The sequence below is a fragment of the Heterodontus francisci genome, chromosome 14 (assembly GCF_036365525.1).
Source record: "Heterodontus francisci isolate sHetFra1 chromosome 14, sHetFra1.hap1, whole genome shotgun sequence".
Taxonomy (NCBI): Eukaryota; Metazoa; Chordata; class Chondrichthyes; order Heterodontiformes; family Heterodontidae; genus Heterodontus; species Heterodontus francisci.
The window spans coordinates 44,570,505-44,595,429 of NC_090384.1; the positions used below are offsets into that span (position 1 = coordinate 44,570,505).

The 24,925-nt window shown below is 44.6% G+C and overlaps 1 protein-coding gene across 3 annotated transcripts; it reads right to left on the reverse strand.

The window, feature by feature from the left end:
- Window positions 1–545: 545 nt before the first annotated feature.
- On the reverse strand, window positions 546–24,873 carry saal1 (serum amyloid A-like 1). 3 transcript variants are annotated; one of them, XM_068046103.1, is made up of 13 exons: window positions 24,728–24,873; window positions 23,076–23,231; window positions 21,429–21,542; window positions 17,691–17,774; window positions 15,888–15,967; window positions 13,368–13,427; window positions 8,314–8,429; window positions 7,246–7,423; window positions 5,900–5,982; window positions 4,618–4,806; window positions 3,064–3,287; window positions 2,386–2,478; window positions 546–1,243 (listed from the first exon to the last, which is right to left on the reverse strand). In XM_068046103.1, the coding sequence occupies exons 2-13, from the start codon at window positions 23,199–23,201 to the stop codon at window positions 1,157–1,159; spliced, it is 1,434 nt and encodes a 477-aa protein (XP_067902204.1). In that variant the 5' UTR covers window positions 23,202–23,231; window positions 24,728–24,873; the 3' UTR covers window positions 546–1,156. The 3 variants fall into 3 exon arrangements, with proteins under 3 accessions (XP_067902204.1, XP_067902205.1, XP_067902206.1); XM_068046104.1 differs by having other exon boundaries at window positions 24,702–24,873; XM_068046105.1 differs by having other exon boundaries at window positions 24,811–24,858.
- Window positions 24,874–24,925: the final 52 nt, after the last annotated feature.

The following is a 24,925-nucleotide window of genomic DNA, read 5'->3' on the forward strand; positions in this document are numbered from 1 at the left end:
CTATTCCTATCCTGAAAGCACTATTTCTGTGGTATAGTTCAAGGTCACTGGTTACCTTCTGGCCCCTTGCCCAAGTGGCCATTGTTCATAAGTGAATGTCAACAGGCTATTTAGTTGTGGGTGGTGTCATTGCTAAGCCCAATTACGCTCAAATACATTTTCTAGCAAGGGATGATTGGAAAGCCAGGAGAAGAAGCATCCTTGACTAATCTTTCGCTACCTAACTGAGGGGTTCTAGGCCAATTGTAGCAACTTAACTGTTGCTCTGGCTGAGATCAGCTATCTCAGAAATCACCAACGATGAATAGTGGAACCTTCTAGTCACTATGGCTTAGTTCTAGACCAGTGGTTCCTTTACCCACTGTGCCATCAATGCAATGTATTTGAAAGTGATTATGTCACATGGATGCTGCCATTCCACACACATTACTGTGCTGTTGGAAGCTGGTTAGTCATTAAAATTATTCTGGGGGATTTGTGAAAACATCTCAAGAGGCTTTAGCCAACTAAAGCATTCTTAGAAATATGCTTAATACATGCACTGGTTAAAACAAAAAGCAAACATTTATTGAGGAAAAAAACCCCTCCGCTCAATGTTATATCCATCAGCATAGGTGAAATAATCAGCAGGCTGGTGCTGATAGTGCTGCAGCTCAATATCTCACCATATCTTCAAGAAGGCTGGACATAGATGGAAGATACGGGCTGCAGCTTCAGGTGCCAGTTTCCAGACCAAAACCATGACATGTCTTCAGGATCGAAGAGGTAGAAGGTACAAGATGAAGCTGCTCCTGAAATGTCACCTTCTCAGGAGGCTAGAGACAGAGCAGAGCTCTGTCAGTGACTTCACTCTGTCAGTGACCACACTAGACACCAACCGAAAGAAAGCTCAGATACACTGCAATAAAGATCTTAATTCAGTTGCGTACATACGGCTCAGTAATGCTAAGAATCTGCATTGAAATAGCTGAGGAGGTTAAAATTCTACTCAAATGCAGTTGTGTAGATGTGGTACCTCTGAGACTGGCAAAGCTGCAGTCACCAGGCATTGTCTGTCAGAGATATGTGCATTTAAGCATTTGAGGGTGCTCTTTCTCTCAGCCATCTGCTCCCCACACAGCACAGTGTCCCTCTCAATGATGGCAACAACTCTCAGTTAGCATCTGAGATTCGGAAACTCCAGTAATAATCGTTTTGCAGTGTCCGGCTGTACGTCTGTTAAGATGGCGTGGAACTTTTCAACCTGGAAGAAATTACATTTATCGGTCAGCTGTGAGCACTTAGAACTGGATGAAATGTGCATTAATTTTATTACATTTTTTTGGTGCAAATTCTTATGCTCATCAAGATGAAGTATGTTAGTGCTGGGGAGCAGAATACTTTTATATCAGGCAAAATGTCAGCAACAAGCACTCCCAGGTTAAGGTACAACTGAATGCAGACTAAAGTTTACTCCACAATGCTCCATTAACCATTACAAAGTCATGTACAGCATGGGTGAGATGTAGAGAAAAGCTCCCTCCACACTGACCCATTAAGATCACTCAGGTCAGATATGACACAGTTGGACACAGACTAAAGCTTGCTCTACTTTCCCCTAACAATGGTCATCAGCGCCAGCTTTAAAATAGCTGATGGGATCATGTTGGTCATCTGAGCACTTGGGGGTCTTGGGTGAGCAGAATAAAAAAATTCAGCAAGTCTCTGCTCCTAGTCATTACCCACTGATCTTGACTGGAAAGTAATCAGGCATCGGGCTCGCTATGCTGCCCTCTCTGAACAACGGCTGGCTAACATTCATTGACAAGGCTCTGTATTGATGTCCCGAAAGTCAATTAGTACCCATGGAACCAAGGCCCAGCAAGCAGTCAATAGCTTCACATGAGCTGGGGCGAGTGCAGAAAATCAGAGAAGCAAATAGAAACATCCTAGTGCTTTTACACTGTAACTAGTAAGCTGTGCTGAACACATGCATGGTGCTCGTAATACCAACATCTGCTTTCTTTTTTTTCCCTGTAACAACCCACAAATTGTTGCACAGTATTGGAGGAAACCTTTGAATGCTGGAAATATAAGTCAGATCTAGCAACATCTGAAAGAGGTTAATGCGTCATGTTGATGAAAGCTCTCCACCTGACATGCTAACCCATCTTCTTCTTTCAGATCCTGATGAGCCCATGATCTAAATCCACTATTTGCTGTTTCAATTTAAGCTTGATCACCCCTGAAGAAGAGTCAAACATAAAACTTTAACTTTCTTTTCTCTTTCACATAATCAACCTGTGATCTTGTGGTGAAGCAAGGCCTTTTACTCAAGCTCCAGGTTAAGAGTAAAGGTTTGTTGGAACCTTCCGATGAAGAAAACAGTCATGTGAAAATACTCACAGCAGTGTGGTACAGAGGGAGGAGGTGGTGAAGGGCACAGATACACATCTCCTGGCTCAGGTACCCTTCTTTAAAGCTTTTTGACACCATCTCCTACAAGCACAACAGAATCATAGTTAACACAGTACACAGTGATGGTTTCTGACCAAAACCTGAGCAGTTACATGAACTGAGGAGCTGTTCATCACACTGTGGCCAATTGCTGGTTTATGAGCAGTGGATTCAATTTGCAGAATTTTCAGAAGAGATCATCTAAATACAAGTGCTCACTGACCCCTACATCCTCAGCCCCACCCACCTTCCGCATTCCCATTTGCAACCTCATCTCCCACAGTCTCCATTAACTCCCTCCATCCTCAGTGGGACCCTCACTCAGTCCCTTTATTTTCCTTTTCCCCCAAATTGTCACCTCCTCCTCCACCATGTTATATTCCAGAAAGCCAACTGGTGAAGGGTAGAACCAGAGCCAATCTTTACACAGTTTTATAAGCATTTATTTACAGAGTTACACATTACAAGCATGCACCTCCTAACCCCAATAACCAGTTTCTATTTATAGGGGCACAAGTGAATCCCCAGTTAATACCCACCACCTGCATACAATTAAACACAATTAATATACATTTAATGCACCACACTTATTCCTTTGATGTTCCCATTTATAGTATACATTTATACCTTCGAGAGGTTCACGAAGATTTCAGAAAGGAATTCACAGCAGATATCCAGGAGAATTTTCAGGTGAAAGTCTCCCTTCCGTCGTTTCCCCTTCTGGACACCAGCTATCGGAGATGGGACAGACCATTTGTCTGCGCTGGGTCTTCTCGTTCCCTCCAATGGTTTCTTCCGACATTCTTCTGCATAGAATAAAACCCGCAGCAGTGTACCGAGCAAGGGAAGATCTGCACCAGACACAAAGTATGCTACAGCTAAACCAACCGCACTGGGCAAAGCATACACTTCAGACAGTGGGGCCCTAAACAAGTGCACACTTCAGATAGGGGTTAATTTTGGATGAGTGGTACATTTGTTAAGCAGGAACTTGACTTGGAGATGATTAATAATAAATTGTCACAATTGATACTCATTCTTTTCTATGGACTTTGCTTTAGCCAGTTTAAGCTCTGAACTGCATCAACAATAACTTACATTTATATAAGAGCTTTTAACTCAGAAAAATGTTGCAAAGCATTTCAGAGATGTAATCAAAAGAAAATGGGCACACAGCCAAAGGAGACATTAGGAGAGGCCACCAAAAGGTTGGTCAAGGAGACAGACTTTTAGGAAGGTCTTAAAGGAGGAGTTTATAGAATCATACTCACAGAAGGTGGCCCAAGTGCCTGTGCTGTTCTTTGAAAGAGCTATCCAATTAGTCCCACACCCCTACTCTTTCCCAATAGCCCTGCAAATTTTTCTTTTATAGTATATATCTAACTGCCTTTTGAAAGTTCCATTGGATCTGTTTCCATCATATTTTCAGGTAGTGCATTCCAAATCATAACAACTCATTGCATTAAAACCTTTCTTTTTATCTCTCCTCTGATTCTTTTGCCAATTACCTTCTGGTTACCGAACTTCCTGCCAGTGACAACAGCTTTTCATTATTTACTCTATCAAGACCCTTCATAATTTTGAACACTTCCAGTAAATCTCCTCTGTACATTCTCTGTCCTAAGAAGAACAATCCCACTTTCTCCAGTCTCTCCATGTAACTGAAGTCCCTAATCTTGTACCATTCTAGTAAATCGCCTCTGCACAACAGTATAACAATGCTTTACTGAGATAAGCTGCTCACGATCAACAGCCTTTCCTTATCACTGTAGTTCTGGACAACGTGCTGTCTCTTAAAGAATTTAGCCTGTTGAGATGGCTGATCGGCCTTGTCCTTCTTCAGTCTAAATTTATAAAGCTGACAATAACCAATCAACCTAATCTTCCCCAACCTGATTATGTTGGAAAATACCTTCACATTGAGGCTCAAGGTGCAGAGATCGAGCTTGTACCAATTACAACATCAATATAAGTACAGGTGATTGTAAGATGTCAGTAGTAGAGTAAAGCTACAGAGAAGAGAATACTAGTCAGGTTATGACTCTACTCAAGATGGGAATGGGGCAATATTGCTCTCTGGTTTGATCACCTCAATAATCTCATCACCGCCCACAAAGTGTCAGGGTCAGATTTATTACACCGTGTTTTCCCACCATCTTTCCCAGAACACACTGAACTCACTTTGCTCAATCTTGATGTATTTCTCCTCCATGTATGAAGAAAACATCGCTGAAAGGACAGCCATAGTGGAGGACAGCACACTCGCCTGCTCCTCTACGATGATTGATGGGTCATCATCCTGGCAAAGGTCAGTGCAAATAATGTCGTACAGAAGAGTCCAGGTTGCCTCTCCCTTGTCTGAAGTTTTCACTACAAGGGGAGAGATTCATTATGAAGCAGTTAGCAAATGGAACTCTGCCTGGGGCACGATTAAAGGGCAAGGAAAGTCTAGTCAATATTTTTTGTTCCAAGCACTCTTCCATTATATAGTGAAAATTACATGCGCAAATATCCCTGTTTTGACTTTTTCTTTTTAAAAAAACTGATTTTCCTGTCTTCCATCGAAATCAAGTCTGGCTTCTCCATGTTGTTGGTGATGGGAATTAAAAAGCATTGTTCCACTAGCTACACAGAGGCAGCCAGACTTCAGACTAACCCAAGAGTTCACCCAGAGCCAACAGATGATAAGAATAAAATGTTTCACACACTGCTCATTTTGATCTGTTTCAGAAGGCAGCCTCTACTCACTCTCCTCCCATCCACAGTATGGCCCAGTTTCTCATTAATCCTGTAAAACAGCAATTAGGATTAAAGGAATCCAATTTTTGCACATGTGCTTGGCATTATAGATCTCAACTGGTACATTCCAATGGGGCTGCTGTAACTGCAAACAGAAAATAAGGATCCCAAGTATTCCTCCTTTGAATGGCTTTCCGCTACTGAAGTCAGAAATACTGAACCCACTCTGCATATTCAGTCTGCCAGAAGCATAACAGGCAAGAGTATACAAAACCTTTAAAAACTAGGTTTCTACTGCCACTGAAACAAGATAGATTGAATCATTTAATTAATTACAAAAGCAGCAGACACTCAAGAGAAATGGCCAGTTGCCACTGGTTGCCTTAAAGAACCTAAATTCAGCCAAAATTATTCTGAAAAAACTTTAAATAAGTTAACTGGTTCATTTTCTGTATTTTTTTTGAATTTGTGGCTTTTCCTCAGTTTTCATGGTCACAAAGTTCTGATTCCTTGAATGAAGACATAATTTCAGCTCAAAGTGCAACATATTTGTCATGTCACAAGGATTATGATGATCAGGAAATGCGCACACCATTTTAATGTCAGAGAGAGATACTGATAATGTAATTTGAACAAAAAGTGCAATTTCACTTAGTTTTTTTCAATAACACTAGACTGAATGTGGAAGAATGGCAGATAAGAATGTGGAGAATAAGAAAGTTACCTATTGCCTGGATTCCTTCATCCACCGTAGTGAGCAGCTGCAGTACATGCATGTAAACCTCTAACCCCTCAATACTGTCTGACCTAAACAACAGCAAACAGCAATGAGAACAAAATACACCAGCCAGCATCCTATGCATACAGCAGAAACCACAACCCTCAGTAACTGGACAGGTTAGGTCTCAGGATACTGGAAGTTTGGTGCCCAAAGCACATGTCCACACTTCTCCCATCCCAATTTTACATGCATGCAACCATGCATCTTCCCATCTCACAGTTCCTCCAAACTCAGACAATGATGACCTGAAACCACTGGCCCAGGTGAGTGTTATTTCACCTATGTCAGCAGGCTCTCTTACTCCATGCGGCTCTTGGCTTTCTCTGTATTACATTATGTGTCCATCAAGATGCCTGGTTTTAGTGCTGGAGAATGGAATGCTTTCCATTTGAGGCACCCATCATTAACATCAAGCACTCCCAGGTCAGGTATAGCACAGGGTGGATGTAGCTCTACTAGTATGTCTCAACATCAAACTCAGAAAAATACTCCCTATTTGCACCAGAATGACATTTTACCGTTTTCTAAAACTGACCACCCTACAGTTTCTTGGTGACATTGTCAATTCAGGACTGCATCAGGCACCATTTTGTGCTGTGGTTTCCCAAAGCCCAGTCAGCAGACAGGAGACTTTCACAGGAGACTACCAAGCTAGGCTGCATTTGAGCCCAATTCAAAAGTGAAATGCGAGTGTTGAGCAAGAGACTCATCCAACCCTGGAGGGAGCTCAGTACTTTATAAATTCTAGTTGTCTTGCATTCTAATATTCATCTAATTTTGCACATATTTTAATTTTCACATAATTTTAAAAATAAATTTGGATTAGCTGTTTTAGCCTGAGCTGGTGTGTATTATTTTCAATTACTGGAATAGCTTGGAAACATAATGGGCATCCGACACAAATTGCAATTTAGCTAGAATAACAGTTTCTAGATCAGGGCAAAAAGTGAAAGAACGCATACATCTGACAGTTAAGAGACACAGACTGCTTAAGGAACATCTGCCAATCCATTTAGTGAGAAAACAACAAGATTGTAATCGTACTTCATAATGTTTTTTACACTGTTCAAATGGACCTAGTATGAAAATTTCATATATCCATCACTGAGATCTAAGTGACAACAGCCCCCAGAGTCTATAATTCTTCAACCACTGAGGTGGGGGAGAATCTGAAAAAGGGAGATAAAGTTTAAAATAAGGAGGAAAATGTCACTGGGTTTACATTCACTATAGCAGAACTACGCTGTTACCCTGGATATTGAGCCCATATCCCTTTTCCCGAAACGTACCTGAGTTGTCTGGCTGCTTCCAATAAGCAAGGGACCATCGCAGTTTCAGCTGTTTTCTCCTGTTCTGTTGTCGATGCATCAGGCAACTCCTTTGAATCCCTGATCCAGCTCAACATTAGCTCCTTATCTAAGTCGAAGAGTTTATCGACCATCTCACCAACCTTCCCCAACAAGTCAGCTAATCAGAAAAAGGACAAATTACCACAAACCTCACAAAGCACTGCTGTCCAAATTGATTCTTTGCAACTGCACACAACACAGACTTGGTCAGCACACGCTACAGGTAAGATTGCAGTACTCAAGAGGTCTGGGCAGCACACAGTATATCAGTATACTGATAACACCACTGTCCCAAAATAAAGGAAGACTTATATATGTATAACGTCTTTCACAACCTCAGGACATCCCAAAGTGCTTTACAACCAATGACGTACTTTTGAAGTGTAGTCATTGTTGTAGGAAACGCAGCAACCAATTTGCATACAGCAAGGACCCTCAAATGTGATAATGACCAGATAATCTGCTTTTTAGGTGTTGGTTGAGGGATAAATATTGGCCAGGGCGCTGGGGATAACTCCCCTGCTCTTCTTCAAAATAGTGCCATTGGATAGTTTATGGTCACCTGAGGAGGCAGACTGGGCCTAGATTTAACATTTCATCTGAAAGACAGCACCTCCAAGAGTGCAGCACATCCTTAGATACTGCACTGAAGTTTCAGCCTAGATTTTGTACTGAAGCCCCTGGAGTGGGTTTGAACCCACAACCTCTGACTCAACGGTGAGAGTAGTACCACTGAGCCATGACTGAATAGCTCTCATAGGTCACTTTAACACTGCAAACTTGTCACCCAAAGAATGCAGCAGTCCTCAATCCTGCCCGTGCACTCATGCACCTTTCTTTCCTACCTCACAATCTTCTACCCAACCACCCCCAAAATCTCAGACACAGATAACACTGTCCCATCTCAGACAAAACCTTAGAAAACTAAAAATAAGATTAATGATGTAGACTCCTCCATTCATGTGTGTTCTGGCTAACTGATTTGCATGAAAAATAACAAACACTTACAATTTGTGGAGCTCTGCATTATGAAGCATACATTCTCTTGAACAGATTGCTGCTTGCGAATTTGGTCAACCCAAATGGTGGAAACATCTGGCTGAGAAAGACAGCTCAGTATTAACCTGAAAAACAGAGACATTAACCATAATATTTACCGTTGCTGAGAGACCATCAGTGGTATAAGTGTACCCTAGTATTGTGACTGTATCAACCTAGTTTTATTATTGGGCTCAACTCATCACCACCAGTGGCAGACTTGTAGATAGCAATACTTCATTCTAAAGTTCAAAATATACCCTCCACACACAACCCAAGTTTGGAAGGATGGGATTTATTTCTATTGCTAGTTACTTCGCACAGTTCAAGTAGGCACATATCAGTCACTTTTACATTTTACTGAAACCATGTGAGCCCATACCAATGAATAATATCAATTGTTCACAATGAAGGAACCACGTCCATGTCAAGATCAGGATCAAACTCACTGTGACAACTGGCAACCAGGTCCAGACCAGTAAATATACTGCCAATCAGGATCAGATATTGGATCCAATTCTTTTTCTTTGGCCTCCTTGTCTCGAGAGACAATGTTTAAGCGCCTGCAGGTGGTCAGTGGTTTGTGGATCAGTGCCTGGGGTGGCTATAAAGGCCAATTCTAGAGTGACAGACTCTTCCACAGGCGCTGCAGATAAAATTGGTTGTCGGGGCTGTTGCACAGTTGCCTCTCTCCTTGCACTTCTGTCTTTTTTCCTGCCAACTGCGAAGTCTCTTCGACTCGCCACTCTTTAGTCCCGCCTTTATGGTTGTCCGCCAGCTCTGGCGATCCCTGGCAACTGACCCCCACGACTTGTGGTCAATGTCACAGGACTTCATGTTGCGTTTGCAGACATCTTTAAAGCGGAGACACGGACAGCCGGTGGGTCTGATGCCAGTGACGAGCCCGCTGTACAATGCGTCTTTGGGGATCCTGCCACCTTCCATGCAGCTCACATGGCCAAGCCATCTCAAGTGCCGCTGGCTCAGTAGGGTGTATATGCTGGGGATGTTGGCCGCCTCGAGGACTACGGTGTTGGAGATACGGTCCTGCCACCTGATGCCAAGGATTCTCCGGAGGCAACGAAGATGGAATGAGTTGAGACGCCGCTCTTGGCTGACATACACTGTCCAGGCCTCGCTGCAGTAGAGCAAGGTACTGAGGACACAGGCTTGAAACACTCGTACTTTTGTGTTCTGTGTCAGTGAGCCATTTTCCCACACCCTCTTGGCCAGTCTGGACATAGCAGCAGATGCCTTTCCCATGCGCTTGTGGATTTCTGCAACGAGAGACAGGTTACTGGTGATAGTTGAGCCTAGGTAGGTGAACTCTTGAACCACTTCCAGAGCATGGTCGCCGATATTGATGGATGGAGCATTTCTGACGTCCTGTCCCATGATGTTCCTTTTCTTGAGGCTGATGGTTAGGCCAAATTAATTGCAGGCAGCCGCAATCCTGTCGATGAGTCTCTGCAGACACTCTTCAGTGTGAGATGTTAATGCAGCATCGTCAGCAAAGAGGAGTTCCGTGATGAGGACTTTCCGTACCTTGGTTTTCGCTCCAAGACGGGCAAGGTTAAACAACCTGCCATCTGATCTTGTGTGGAGGAAAATTCCTTCTTCTGAAGACTTGAATGCATGTGAGAGCAGCAGTGAGAAGAAGATCCCAAACAGTGTAGGTGCGAGAACACAGCCCTGTTTCACGCCACTCAGGATAGGAAAGGGGTCTGACCAGGCACCACTATGCTGAATTGTGCCTTTCATATTGTCAGGAACTGAGGTGATGATACTTAGTAGCTTTGGTGGACATCCGATCTTTACTCGTAGTCTGAAGAGACCACGTCTGCTGACAAGGTCAAAGGCTTTGGTGAGATCTATGAAAGCAACGTTGAGGGGCATCGGTTGTTCGCGGCATTTCTCCTGTAGCTGGCAAAGGGAGAACACATTCCTTCAATCATAAGGTCAGAAGTGGGGATGTTCGCTGATGATTGCACAATGTTCAGCACCATTCGTGACTCCTCAGATACTGAAGCAGTCCATGTAGAAATGCAGCAAGACCTGGACAATATCCAGGCTTGACTGATAAGTGGCAAGTAACATTCGCACCACACAAGTGCCAGGCAATGACCATCTCCAACAAGAGAGAATTTAACCATCTCCCCATGACGTTCAATGGCATTACCATCGCTGAATCCCCCACTATCAACATCCTAGGGGCTACCATTGACCAGAAACTGAACTGGAGTAGCCATATAAATACCGTGGCTACAAGAGCAGGTCAGAGGCTAGGAATCCTGCGGGGAGTAACTCACCTCCTGACTCCCGAAAGCCTGTCCACCATCTACAAGGCACAAGTTAGGAGTGTGATGGAATACTCTCCACTTGCCTGGATGGTTGCAGCTCCAACACTCAAGAAGCTCAACACCATCCAGGACAAAGCAGCCCGCTGGATTGGCACCCCATCTACAAACATTCACTCCCTCCACCACCGACGCACAGTGGCAGCAGTGTGTACCATCTACAAGATGCACTGCAGCAATGCACCAAGGCTCCTTCGACAGCACCTTCCAAACCCGCGACTTCTACCAACTAGAAAGACAAGCGCAGCAAATTCATGGGAACACCATCACCTGCAAGTTGCCCTCCAAGTCTCACACCATCCTGACTTGGAACTATATCACCGTTCCTTCACTGTCGCTGGGTCAAAATCCTGGAACTCCCTTCCTAACAGCACTGTGGGTGTACCTACCCCACATGGACTGCAGCGGTTCAAGAAGGCAGCCCACCACCACCTTCTCAAGGGCAATTAGGAATGGGAAATAAACACTGGCCTGGCCAGCGATGCCCACATCCCATGAATGAATAAAAAAAAAAGCATGTCAACGGTAGATCTCTCTGCTCGAAAGCCTCAGGGTAGACACGCTCAGCCAGCTTCTGGAGTCTGTTTAAAACGACTCAAGCAAAGACTTTCCACACTATGCTGAGCAGGGAGATTCCACGGTAGTTGTTGCAGTCACCACAGTCATCCTTGTTCTTATAGAGGGGGATGATATTGGCATCGCGCACGTCCTGTGGTACTGCTCCCTCAACCCAGCACAGGCAATGCAGTTCATGGAATGCTGAGAGTATAGCAGGCTTGGCACTCTTGATTATTTCATGGGTAATGCCGTCCTTTCCAGGGGCTTTTCCACTGGCTAGAGAATCAATGGCATCACTGATTTCCGATTTTGTTGGCTGTTTGTCCAGCTCATCCATGAGATTGAAACCAGTCTGCATTCTGCTTCTCATGTTTGCCAAAGGTGGTCATTGCTGAGTCATAGTTGGCGTCTCTGATGTGGGTCCTGCATCCCCTGCAGGAGTGTTTTGAAGGGCTTTTACAAGTGAATTTAGAAACTTATGTAACAGCTGTGGGTAAGAAATTCTGTTAGCGTTGATGCGCGGGCGGCCCTTCTGCTTGGAGCGATGTAGCTTCTTTTGGTTTGAGTCTAACTTTGCTGCACACCAGGGAGTGGTCAGTGTCACAGTCCGCACTGTGCAAGCTGTGTGTGACTTGGACACTGTGTATAGAGGCTCGCCTTGTGACGATGAGGTCCAGCTGGTGCCAACGACATGATCTTGGGTGTCGCCATGAAACCTGGTGACAGGGTTTAGTATGAAAGAACGAGTTGGTGATGCAGAGGTTGTGATAGGTACACAACTCCAGCAGTCTCTGTCCATTCTCATTCATCCTTCCAATGCCATAGCGCCGAAGGCAGGAGAGCTGTGAGTCATGGTTGGCTCCAACCCTGGCGTTAAAGTCCCCCAGCAGCAACAAATGTTCGGTATTGGGGATGCTACTAATGATATTATGGAGTTCCTCGTAGAACTGGTCTTTAACCTCAGGTGGGGAGCAGAGTGCTGGAGCACAGATGCTGAGCAGGTGTATTGGGCCAGAGGCAGTGAGCAATCAGACGGACAGTATGCGTTCTGAGCCATTTGAAGGTGGCTCTATCATGCTGAGCAAAGAGTTTCTGATGGCGAAGCCCACTCCATACTGTCTTGTTTCTTCAGGATCCCTACCATGCCAGTAGAAGGTGTAGTCTTGCTCTCTTAGAGATCCGCTCGCAGGGAGGCGTCTCTCCTGAAGTGCTGCAATGTCCACATTGAGTCTACTGAGCTCGTTTTTAATGATGGCGGTCTTCCGAGAGTCATTAATTTGTGTAAGGTCTTCCGACAGGCCAGGACACATAGTTCTGACGTTCCAGCTTGCAAAACGAAGGGCTGGTACCTTCTTTCCTTTTTATGTCGTGCTGTTTGGTGCGGTGTTACAGTCCACTTGTCGGGCAATGACCCTGAGCTCCAAGCACCCATTGAAGCAGTGGACTGTGGCGGGACAGAACCTTTCTGTACATACTTTCAATACATAACGACAATTGGTTCATATCAGAGTCAGAAAGCACAATACTAGCATGAAAAAGGCTGGACAGAAATTACAAAAATAAAACCAGAAAATAACAAATCAGTCAATATCTGAAAGAGAAAGATAGGCTAATACTTCGATTGGGACTCTGCACATCTGCCAGTTCTGATGAAAGGCCTCATCCAAAACATTAACCACACTTGGATACACTGACTGATTTGCCGCACATTTCCAGTTTTACATCTGATATCCTCCCAGTCCCACGACCTCAGAAGAGCTGCATACGCAGCAATATGAAGGGAACATTAGCTCTAAATCCTCATACAAGGCACTCACCATCTTGACTTGGATCTATATTACTGTTCCTTCATCACTGCTGGGTCACAGTTTTAAAATTCCCTTCCTAACAGAATCAGGGGGAATACCTTCATCATAAGGACTACAGCAGTTTCCAGAAAAGGCCCATTACCGCCATAAAAAAATTCCATCATTTTGGATTTTCCTTCTTATGTGTACAGATAATTCATGAAGTGATTCAGCTATAAAGTAATGAACTAACATGCGATCTCCACAGCTCCAGTGCACAGAATACATGGTACAACAACATGAAAGTATTCAAAGAATCTACCTGCTGGTCTCCAAGAGAGTAGGTGGGTCGGAGTCGCCCAGTAGTAACAGCAACACCTCACTGTGCAACAGAAAAGAAACAGAACAATCAGCAAAATAGGCCAATTATTCCCAGCTCAGACTCCCCTCAACCCCAATCAAAAGAACACCCAGCATAACTCCCCATAATTTCCCTCTTCTCTTGAAGGCACTATCTCTTGCCAGCATCACTCACATCCCTAGAAAAATTATAGAAATTATAGCCCTGCAAACCCTTTCTAAATAACCCACTAAACAGAAACAATAAAGAAACAGGGAATAAAAGAATAAGGAAAGGCATTCTTCTCAATGCCAAGACAGCCCAACTTTCCCCATCTTAGTTCCTTGATCCCAGGAGGGAAGTCAGGTCCAAAACAGCTGCATAGGAGGCAGTTTTCAATTTACAATTTAACAACTCAACCACTTAACCTTGGACTGCAAAGATCCTCCTCATCCCTTCCCAATACTACAATACAGTATTACAGCCACTAGTCTCTCCAGATTCATATTCTTGTGGGCCGCGCCACCCAAAGGGATTATTCAGGTCATTCCTTTGAGCCACTGCAAGACAATGAGCCTATTTGCCACCAACAACCTGTCTATGTGAACACTGTGGAGCTGTCACCTCTGATAATAATCCCAACAAGCATATTTTAGGACCATAATCAATAGTGATTCAATAATCAATGACTACAAAAGGAAACTGGATGGCCAGTTGAAGGAAATAGACTTGCAGGGCTACGGGGATCAAGTGGGGAAGTGGGACTGACTGAATAGCTCTGTGGAGACCAGCATGAACCCGATGGGCCGAATGGCCTCCTTCTGTGCCGCAAATAACTGTGACTCCATGATGCCTCTCCCTTTGTTTAGGTTCACACTGTGGACTCCCAGAAGAGGAAAAAATTTGGGAAATGTGGGAAGAAGGGTACCTTCTTCTGAGTTACAATGCCAACACTTCCTCCCTGATGCCCAATTTAGCCATTATTTGAGGTATCATAGAATCTGTGGAGCAACTTCAATTGAAACCACACTTTGCTTTATAAATCTAATCAAAAAAAAGTTATACCAAATCACTGACTAATTCAAGTATTTGGACTCAAGCCAGAGCTTCTCCCAGAGCTTTACAGAATCATAGAATGGTTACAGCACAGAAAGAAGCCATTCGATCCATCATGTCTGTGCCAGCTCTCTGCAAGAGCAATTCACCTAGTCCTACTCCTGTGCCTTTTCCCCGGAGCCCTGCAGATTTTTTCTCTTCAAATAACTATTTAATTCTCTTTTGAAAGCCATAATTGAATCTGCCTCCACCACACTCTCAAGCAGTACATTTCACTTTGAGGTTCAATGAATTATATTGCCTCCCTCTTGATTCAATATCTTTTAGTCTGCGACTACAAAGAGCAGCTTCTTGCTGGAAAACATCTACAATGAAATGAAGATTGCCAATGGAGGTTGGCATAGAGTTCGATTCTTAAACAGTGATCTTTGGAAAAGTGGATATTTAGAAGAGCAGCTTAGGAGTTAATTTTGAGATATCAAACCTATGTTAAAAATACAACATAAATCCTGAAAAGATGCAACACCTGGTACTGGACTTCTCGGCAGCTCCAAGCAACCCATATCTTTCATCATAAGACATATATCATAGTCTAGATTACTTAATGCATACTTAATAAAATATTTTTAGCAGGTGCTGAAAGTCAAATGGATATCACAATTATCTGACATGATCTGCAGTTTAAGCAAAACGGCAATACAGTCTGGGGCTTATGTTGTCTATGCCTATATGAGAATCTCACACATCTGTACCATGGGCATCATGCACTGAAACAGCTACCAACATTTATTATTGGGAGCCTTCACACTCCTGATCGTTTTTGGGGATTTTAATTCTTTTCTGGCAAAGTTTGCATTATTCGAGGGCTGTACCAAGCAACCGCAGGTCAAGTACAGCACAGTTAGATAAAGAGTAAAGTCCACTTTACATTGGTCCATCAGGCACAAGAAATAGATCCAGAGTAAGGCACATGCTACTCTGTCTTTCAATTAGAAAGTATCAGAGTTTATTGGTGAACTGATTAGATCTAGAATGTAGGAGTCACTTTTTGGTGATAAACTGCATACCGGAAGCAGCTTCATGGAACACATAAATGTCACTTCTAAAATTTCACAAGCTCTGCTGTGATTGTTGGAGGATACAGAGGGGTTGCTTCTTTGGTGTGAAACCAAACCTCTGGTGCATCACCGATAACTGAAAAGCTCAACTACGATTTGCTCTGCTCATGCTATCATACACTATTCCCTTTGCAGAAGAGGGGTGAACGTCAGAGGTAACACAAAACAGAACAGGAAAATTCTAAGCAGTGGACTTATCTCTTAGTTGGGTTTTTTTCCCAGTTTTCCTAAAATCCCATTGCGACAAGGCTCACAAAGGATGGGAATTAATGTTTTTACCAGCTTTTGATGCAAGAATATGCAGCATGGCACTTGTACCAATACTCACACAAGATTATCGTTGTTAGTGATTGACTGACAGGTCTCCTTGTGACAAGCCATGTTCCCCAGGATACCAACGCAGATCTCCTAACCACGAAGAAGAGGAGACTTTGTCAAGCAATGCCACAACATTGTTGCAGAGGAAAAACACAGAATGAAAAATGACCATTTTGCTGAAGATCACTCCTTCCACAGACCATTTACACTTTATCCCAGCATGGATTCTGCTCCACCGTTTAACTTCCTGAGGGCAAGTTCTGTATAAATACTCTCTGATCCCCAAAAATAATGAAAAACTCAGGCAATAGTTTAAACTCATGTCTTTTAGTTAATCACTTACATAACTGCACCTCTCACATTACAACAACAAAAAGCTTATATTTATGTAGCACCTTCAGAGTAATAAAACATCCCAAGTTGCTTTACAGGAGTATTATAAAACAAAATACGACACCGAGCCACATCAGAAGATATTAGGTCAGATGACCAAAGGTTTAGTCAAAGAGGTCGGCTTTAAGGAGTATCTTAAAGACAGAAAGCAAGGTGGAAAGGAGGGAATCCAGAGCTTAGGACCTAGGCAACTGAAAGTACAGCCACCAATGGTGCAGCAATTAAAATCTGGGATGCTCAAGAGGCCAGAATTAGATGAGCTCAGATACCCTTAAGGGTTGTGGGGCTGGAGGAGATGACAGAGATAGGGAGGGGCGAGACCATGGAGGGATTTGAAAACAAGGATGAGAATTTAAAATCCAGACACTGCTTGACTGGGAGCCAATGTAGGTCAGTGAACATAGAGGCGATAGGGTAACAGGACTTGCTGCAAGTTAAGACACGGGCAGCAGAGTTTTGGAAGAACTTAAATTTACAGAGGGTAGAATGTGGGAGACCAGCCAGGAGTGCATTGGAATAGTCAAGTCACAAAGGCATGAAACAGGGTTTCAGCAGCAGGACCTGAGGCAGAGGCCAAATCGAGCAATGCTACGGAGGTGAAAACAGGAGGCCATAGTAATGGCGTTAATATATGGTCAGAAGATCATCTCATGGTCATATATGACACAAGGTTGCAAACAGTCTGGTTTAGTCTCAGACAGCTGCCAGAGAGAGGGTGGTGTTGGCAGCTAGGGAATGGAGTTTGGAGCAGGGATGGAAAACAATGGCTTCAGTCTTCCCAATATTTAATTGGAGGATACCAGGGAGAATGACTAGGATGAGAGTAATGGATATGGGGGCTAGGGCATCAAAGGCAGAGGTGAGGATGCAGTTGAGAAAATCAGTAGCAGCAGAAATTTTGTGGCGAGAAAAAGTACTTTCAGAGCAAAATACACCCACCTTTTAACTGATATTCTAAAGTTGCTGTTCTACCCATAACTATTTTCCCACAGAACTGCAGACATATAACTGGGAAAGACATTCACTTCATGTCAGCAGAAATCAGCCTCCACAGTCAGGATATGGTTCCTGAAAACTAATTCCTAGTTGTGCACCAGCCAATTACTCAGCCATAGAACAGTGAGAAGGGAACCATATCTTATTAAAAACTGGGGGCCTACTATGCCCAATAGCAGGAGATTACTACTAACTGGATAATCATACCTAGGAAAGCATTATTACAAATTAGATGTGGTTGCCATGGGCGATATTATAAAACTAGATACCTATGCTGGAGAAATTTGATTGCCAGGTCATGCTCTCTGCCAACAATCAGAAGTAATGAGATTATAATACAGCCGATAAGTTGTGTGTCACTGCCTACTATACAAAGAATGCATAACATTGCAAATAACCCTCACTTGCTGCATTTTTCACTCACCGTTAGTCGGGGACACTTGGATTTACCAATGATCCCTAACAAAATGTCCGTAGCATTGAATTCCTGAAGAAACACAGCAACATCCTGCAACACCAAATACAAAGCTTAGTAAGTAGGCAATGGTGACATACATCTGAGTCAGAGGACAGTGACCATGCACCTCATAGGGTCGGGAATAGTGATCATGCACCTCATAGGGTCAAGCAGGGTGACCATGCAGCTCAAAGGGTTATGCAGCAATGACCACAAGATTATCATATGGTTAGTGGCATTGATTATGCATTGAGCAGGGTCAGAGGCACCGATCATGTATGTCTTACAGAACTCAACGCAAGCAGTCTTTTCCACAATATAAGCTGTGAAGCTATTACTGCAAAAACAAAATTTCCACATTATCATTCCAGAGAAGAGAAGCTTCTCGGTGAAGAGCTCCTCTGACATTTCAACGTGCCATACTACAGTACGAAGGGAAATATAATTGACTGGTGAATTCTCCACACAAGTTGCCCATATCACTTGAACCTTCCCTGTGGAAGTGAAGTAAAAAAATTCAGAAACATCAGCTTAAGATATGCTTGTATTTACCTTCAAAGCTAGAGATTAGATCATCTTTCTCTCTCATCGCAGGGATGGAATGTAAAGCCAGGGAAGGGAATTTAAAGATGGAACAGTAAATAGTGAAGAGATTTTGAGCTTTAGGATACAGGTAAGATAGTACCCATCAGAAACTCCTTGCTCAGCATGATAGAGCCTCCCTCAAATGGCTCGGAACGCATACTGTCCATCCGACTGCTCACCACCTCTGGTCCAGTACACCTACTCAGCATCTATGCTCCAACACTCTGTTCCGCACCTGAAGCTAAAGACCAGTTCTATGAACAACTCCATAACATCATTAGCAGCGTCCCCAACACCGAACACCTATTCCTGCTGGGGGACTTTAATGCCAGGGTTGGGGCCGACCATGACTCATGGCCCTCCTGCCTTGGGCGCTATGGCGTTGGAAGGATGAATGAGAACGGGCAGAGACTGCTTGAGTTGTGTACCTATCATAACCTCTGCATCACCAACTCGTTCTTTCACACTAAACCCTGTCACCAGGTTTCATGGAGGCACCCAAGATCACGTCGTTGGCACCAGCTAGACCTCATTGTCACAAGGCGAGCCGCCTTAAACAGTGTTCAAATCACACGCAGCTTCCACAGTGCGGACTGCGACACCGACCACTCCCTGGTGTGCAGCAAGGTTAGACTCAGACCAAAGAAGTTGCATCATTCCAAGCAGAAGGGCCACCCGCGCATCAACACGAGCAGAATTTCTCACCCACAGCTGTTACAAAAATTTCTAAATTCACTTGTAACAGCCCTTCAAAACACTCCCACAGGGGATGCTGAGACCAAGTGGGCCCACATCAGAGACGCCATCTATGAGTCAGCTTTGACCACCTACGGCAAAAGTGCGAAGAGAAATGCAGACTGGTTTCAATCTCATAATGAAGAGCTGGAACCTGTCATAGCCGCTAAGCGCATTGCACTTTTGAACTACAAGAAAGCCCCCAGCGATTTAACATCCGCAGCACTTAAAGCAGCCAGAAGTACTGCACAAAGAACAGCTAGGCGTTGCGCAAACGACTACTGGCAACACCTATGCAGTCATATTCAGCTGGCCTCAGACACCGGAAACATCAGAGGAATGTATGATGGCATGAAGAGAGCTCTTGGGCCAACCATCAAGAAGATCACCCCCCTCAAATCTAAATCGGGGGACATAATCACTGACCAACGCAAACAGATGGACCGCTGGGTTGAGCACTACCTAGAACTGTACTCCAGGGAGAATGCTGTCACTGAGACTGCCCTCAATGCAGCCCAGCCTCTACCAGTCATGGATGAGCTGGACATACAGCCAACCAAATCGGAACTCAGTGATGCCATTGATTCCCTAGCCAGCGGAAAAGCCCCTGGGAAGGACAGCATTACCCCTGAAATAATCAAGAGTGCCAAGCCTGCTATACTCTCAGCACTACATGAACTGCTATGCCTGTGCTGGGACGAGGGAGCAGTACCCCAGGACATGCGCGATGCCAACATCATCACCCTCTATAAAAACAAAGGTGACCGCGGTGACTGCAACAACTACCGTGGAATCTCCCTGCTCAGCATAGTGGGGAAAGTCTTTGCTCGAGTCGCTCTGAACAGGCTCCAGAAGCTGGCCGAGCGCGTCTACCCTGAGGCACAGTGTGGCTTTCGTGCAGAGAGATCGACTATTGACATGCTGTTCTCCCTTCGTCAGATACAGGAGAAATGCCGTGAACAACAGATGCCCCTCTACATTGCTTTCATTGATCTCACCAAAGCCTTTGACCTCGTCAGCAGACGTGGTCTCTTCAGACTACTAGAAAAGATCGGATGTCCACCAAAGCTACTAAGTATCATCACCTCATTCCATGACAATATGAAAGGCACAATTCAACATGGTGGCTCCTCATCAGAGCCCTTTCCTATCCTGAGTGGTGTGAAACAGGGCTGTGTTCTCGCACCCACACTTTTTGGGATTTTCTTCTCCCTGCTGCTTTCACATGCGTTCAAATCCTCTGAAGAAGGAATTTTCCTCCACACAAGATCAGGGGGCAGGTTGTTCAACCTTGCCCGTCTAAGAGCGAAGTCCAAAGTACGGAAAGTCCTCATCAGAGAACTCCTCTTTGCTGACGATGCTGCTTTAACATCTCACACTGAAGAATGCCTGCAGAGTCTCATCGACAGGTTTGCGTCTGCCTGCAATGAATTTGGCCTAACCATCAGCCTCAAGAAAACGAACATCATGGGGCAGGATGTCAGAAATGCTCCATCCATCAATATTGGCGACCACGCTCTGGAAGTGGTTCAAGAGTTCACCTACCTAGGCTCAACTATCACCAGTAACCTGTCTCTAGATGCAGAAATCAACAAGCGCATGGGTAAGGCTTCCACTGCTATGTTCAGACTGGCCAAGAGAGTGTGGGAAAATGGCGCACTGACACGGAACACAAAAGTCCGAGTGTATCAGGCCTGTGTCCTCAGTACCTTGCTCTACGGCAGCGAGGGCTGGACAACGTATGCCAGCCAAGAGCGACGTCTCAATTCATTCCATCTTCGCTGCCTTCGGAGAATACTTGGCATCAGGTGGCAGGACTATATCTCCAACACAGAAGTCCTTGAAGCGGCCAACATCCCCAGCTTATACACACTACTGAGTCAGCGGCGCTTGAGATGGCTTGGCCATGTGAGCCGCATGGAAGATGGCAGGATCCCCAAAGACACATTGTACAGCGAGCTCGCCACTGGTATCAGACCCACCGGCCGTCCATGTCTCCGTTATAAAGACGTCTGCAAACGCGACATGAAATCGTGTGACATTGATCACAAGTCGTGGGAGTCAGTTGCCAGCATTCGCCAGAGCTGGCGGGCAGCCATAAAGACAGGGCTAAATTGTGGCGAGTCGAAGAGACTTAGTAGTTGGCAGGAAAAAAGACAGAGGCGCAAGGGGAGAGCCAACTGTGCAACAGCCCCAACAAACAAATTTCTCTGCAGCACCTGTGGAAGAGCCTGTCACTCCAGAATTGGTCTTTATAGCCACTCCAGGCGCTGCTTCACAAACCACTGACCACCTCCAGGCGCGTATCCATTGTCTCTCGAGATAAGGAGGCCCAAAAGAACAATCAATGTCATATTCAAGGGCTCCACAGAAGCCCACGATTACCTCATCCATTGACATGTCCCATACTTTACAGATCTCATTCTCCAGATCTTCATCCAGTTCTGTCTCTGCTCTGGAACCTGACACTTCTGTCTCTTCACCTTCTGGAGAGACAAGCTGAGAAAGTAAAACAGTTAATATATTTAACAGTGTGTCCTAACATCCGGCTCTGCATTGTGCATGCCTTTTCAAAGAACAAAGAACAGTACAGCACAGGAACAGGCCATTCGGCCCTCCAAGCCTGCGCTGATCTTGATGCCTGTCTAAACTAAAACCTTCTGCACTTCCGGGGTCCGTATCCCTCTATTCCCATCCTATTCATGTATTTGTCAAGATGCCTCTTAAACGTCTCTATGGTACCTGCTTCCACCACCTCCCCTGGCAGCAAGTTCCAGGCACTCACCACCCTCTGTGTAAACAACTTGCCTCGCACATCCCCTCTAGACTTTGCCCCTCGCACCTTAAGCCTATGTCCCCTAGTAACTGACTCTTCCACCCTGGGAAAAAGCTTCTGACTATCCACTCTGTCCATGCCACTCATAACTTTGTAAACCTCTATCATGTCGCCCCTCCACCTCCGTCGTTCCAGTGAAAACAATCCAAGTTTATCCAACCTCTCCTCATAGCTAATACCCTCCAGACCAGGCAACATCCTGGTAAACCTCTTCTGTACCCTCTCCAAAGCCTCCACATCCTACTGGTAGTTTGGCGACCAGAATTGTATGCAATATTCTAAGTGTGGCCTAACTAAGTTTCTGTACAGCTGCAGCATGACTTGCCAATTTTTATACTCTATGCCCCGACTGATGAAGGCAAGCATGCCGTATGCCTTCTTGACTAGCTTATCCACCTGCGTTGCCACTTTTCCTGCTAGATATCCCGGTAAAAACCTGTAACTGCAACAAAATTTCTGTGCTTGGGGTCATAGAATTATAGAAATTTTAAGGCACAGAAAGAGGCCACTTGGTCCATCGCGTCTGTGCCGGAAAACAGTTCCATGGGATCTTTTACTTCCACCTGAGGGAGCAGACAGGGCCTCAGTTTACCGTTTCATCTGAAAGATAGCACCTCCAACAGTGCAACATTCCCTCAAAACTGCACTGGAGTGTCAGCCTGGATCCTGAAGTGGGACTTGAATCCACAACCTTCTGACTTAGAGGCATGAGTGCTACCAATTGAGCCATGGCTGACACAGCTAAAGGGTCACAAGAGTCATGATATCTTACAGATATGGTACAATTCTCATATATCTCCTCTGTATCCTCTCCAAGGCCTTGACATCCTTCCTATCTATAGGCTACTCAATCACGTAGGACATCATTGTAAAGGTAATTCTGTCATCCACACACATATCCCTTTTTCTCAAGGATTGCTTGATAGCAAACAGCATGAACTCTGGCTGACTTTCTCCCTCTACTCTCCAGCTCCACGCCACTTTAACTGAGATTAGATCATTCAGCACAGCCCAAGAAGTCAACCTGCAGTCTTACAATTTGTACAGATGAGTAAAGGACCATTGAATTAATTTGCCATCTGAGTCTTTAGGAGTCAAAAGTTCCAATTGTGACTGATCAAATCTACATTACTGTCATTTCAAAACAGCTGCTCCATTTTTGTGTACAGCACTCAAGCGTGGGACACAGATGTTACCTCAATCAGCCGCATGAGTGTGCTGAATAACCAGTGCTTGCTGTAGACTGTGTTTCCAATTGCATCGACTCTGGTAGTCTCATCATCACTTTCATCACTCGGTGGTGGGGATGGATTGCGATCCATCCCGGCATTCAGAACATCCAGACAATGCTACTGTGGAGAGCACAGGGAATGCTGCATTAAACCATCAGCAGGGTATAGTGGGTAGGAAGAGAAACTGAGTGTAGGTCTGCACAACCCCTGCAGACATCAAAAAAGCACCCATGGCATGCACACAGATCACCTTGTGTCATATAGGAAAAGCAAGACAGGAGAAGACAAACATATTGCTGCAGATTAACCAATTAAAACTACAAAGTTTAACAAAGCACCTTTCCATTACCTCTCTAACCAGAACTACCCAACCTGCTACATCCAAAGCCAAGTGGGAAGAATCCCAGCGCTCAGTGACACATCTGTCCTTCTAGGTTTTAGTAGTAAAACAGACTGACGTCTAAATCAACAGCGCCTGTCTGAAGTACTACAGGCTTGCATGGCACATGGACTTAACCATATTTGCCACTAAGGGCTGACATGATTCCAAGCTTTCATTGATAAGTATATCAACCCTGTAGGCAGCCCAACTCAGGAGAGATCCCAGTTACTTCTGCCCCCATCCCAGCAAGGAAAACATGATTAGTTGGTTATTAGGGAACTCTGACAAGCAGAGGTCAGAGAAAAAAAACTGAAAATGCTGGAAATACTCAGCAGATCAGGCAGCATCTATGGATGGAAAAAGGTCTATGACCTTTTAATCAGACTTTTCTAAGTAAACAGCTAGTAACAGGAGTGCCTTAAAATGTGCTAGGAATACTCAGATGGTCTGGCAGCACCTGCAAAGACAGAAACAGAGTTAAAGCTTTAGGTCTGTGACCTTTCATCAGACCAGAACAATAACTCTGTTTTTCTGTCCACAGATTTTTTTTTATTTGTTTGTGGGATGTGGGCATCGCTGGCGAAGCCAGCATTTATTGCTCATCCCTAATTGCCCTGAGTGGCTTGCTAGGCCATTTCACAGGGCTTTTTTTTTCAAGAGTCAAACACACTGCTGTGGGTCAGGAGTCACACTTAGGCCAGACCAGGTAAGGACAGCGGATTTCCTTCCCTAAAGGACATTAGTGAACCAAATGGGTTTTTACAACAATCGACAACAGTTTCATGGTCACCATAAGACTAGTTTTTAATTCCAGATTTATTAATTGAATTCAAATTTCACCATCTGCCATGGTGGGATTCAAACCCATGTCCCCAGAGCATTAGACTAAGCTCTGGATTACTAGTTCAATGATATTACCACTACACCTCGCCTCTCCAGTATTGTTGCCAGTCCTCCTGAGTATTTCCAACATTTTCAGTTTGGATTTTCCGATTTCTGGCATCGGTAGTATTTTGCTTTTGTGTCGCCAAAAAATGCGCTTCCTACACACACTCAGATACAGAAATTATACACAGACCTACAAATAACTGTGATCAACAGTTTCTGATGATGTGTTTGAAGCTGCACTCCTGGTAATCACAAATATTATAGAGACAATCAGACTGGCTCACTGCAGGACTAGTAATCTTAGCCAGGGAAGCACATACCCACAATTGAACCCGGACAAACTCACTCTCTGGGGCAGCTGATTCTCTCCTCCTAGACTCACGCTCTCTCAATACTAAAGCAAGGGCTTGAATTCAAACTGTGACCAACCAACAACCGATCCCGCTCCTCGACTCGTCACATAGCCGAACCAAAACAGATCCCCCAAAACTGCGTCACCCTCCTCCCACAGCGCCACCCGCCGGCTGGGTGTCCATTGACGCCC

Bases quoted from the DNA above. Each gene is read 5' to 3' on its own strand.
- saal1 (XM_068046103.1), bottom strand. From the start codon at position 23,201: ATGGATCGCAATCCATCCCCACCACCGAGTGATGAAAGTGATGATGAG. The intron at 21,543-23,075 runs GTAACATCTGTG...TTACTTTCTCAG, and splicing joins CACTCATGCGGCTGATTGAG to CTTGTCTCTCCAGAAGGTGA. The intron at 2,479-3,063 runs GTATAAATGTAT...TTGTGCTTGTAG, and splicing joins TCTTCGTGAACCTCTCGAAG to GAGATGGTGTCAAAAAGCTT.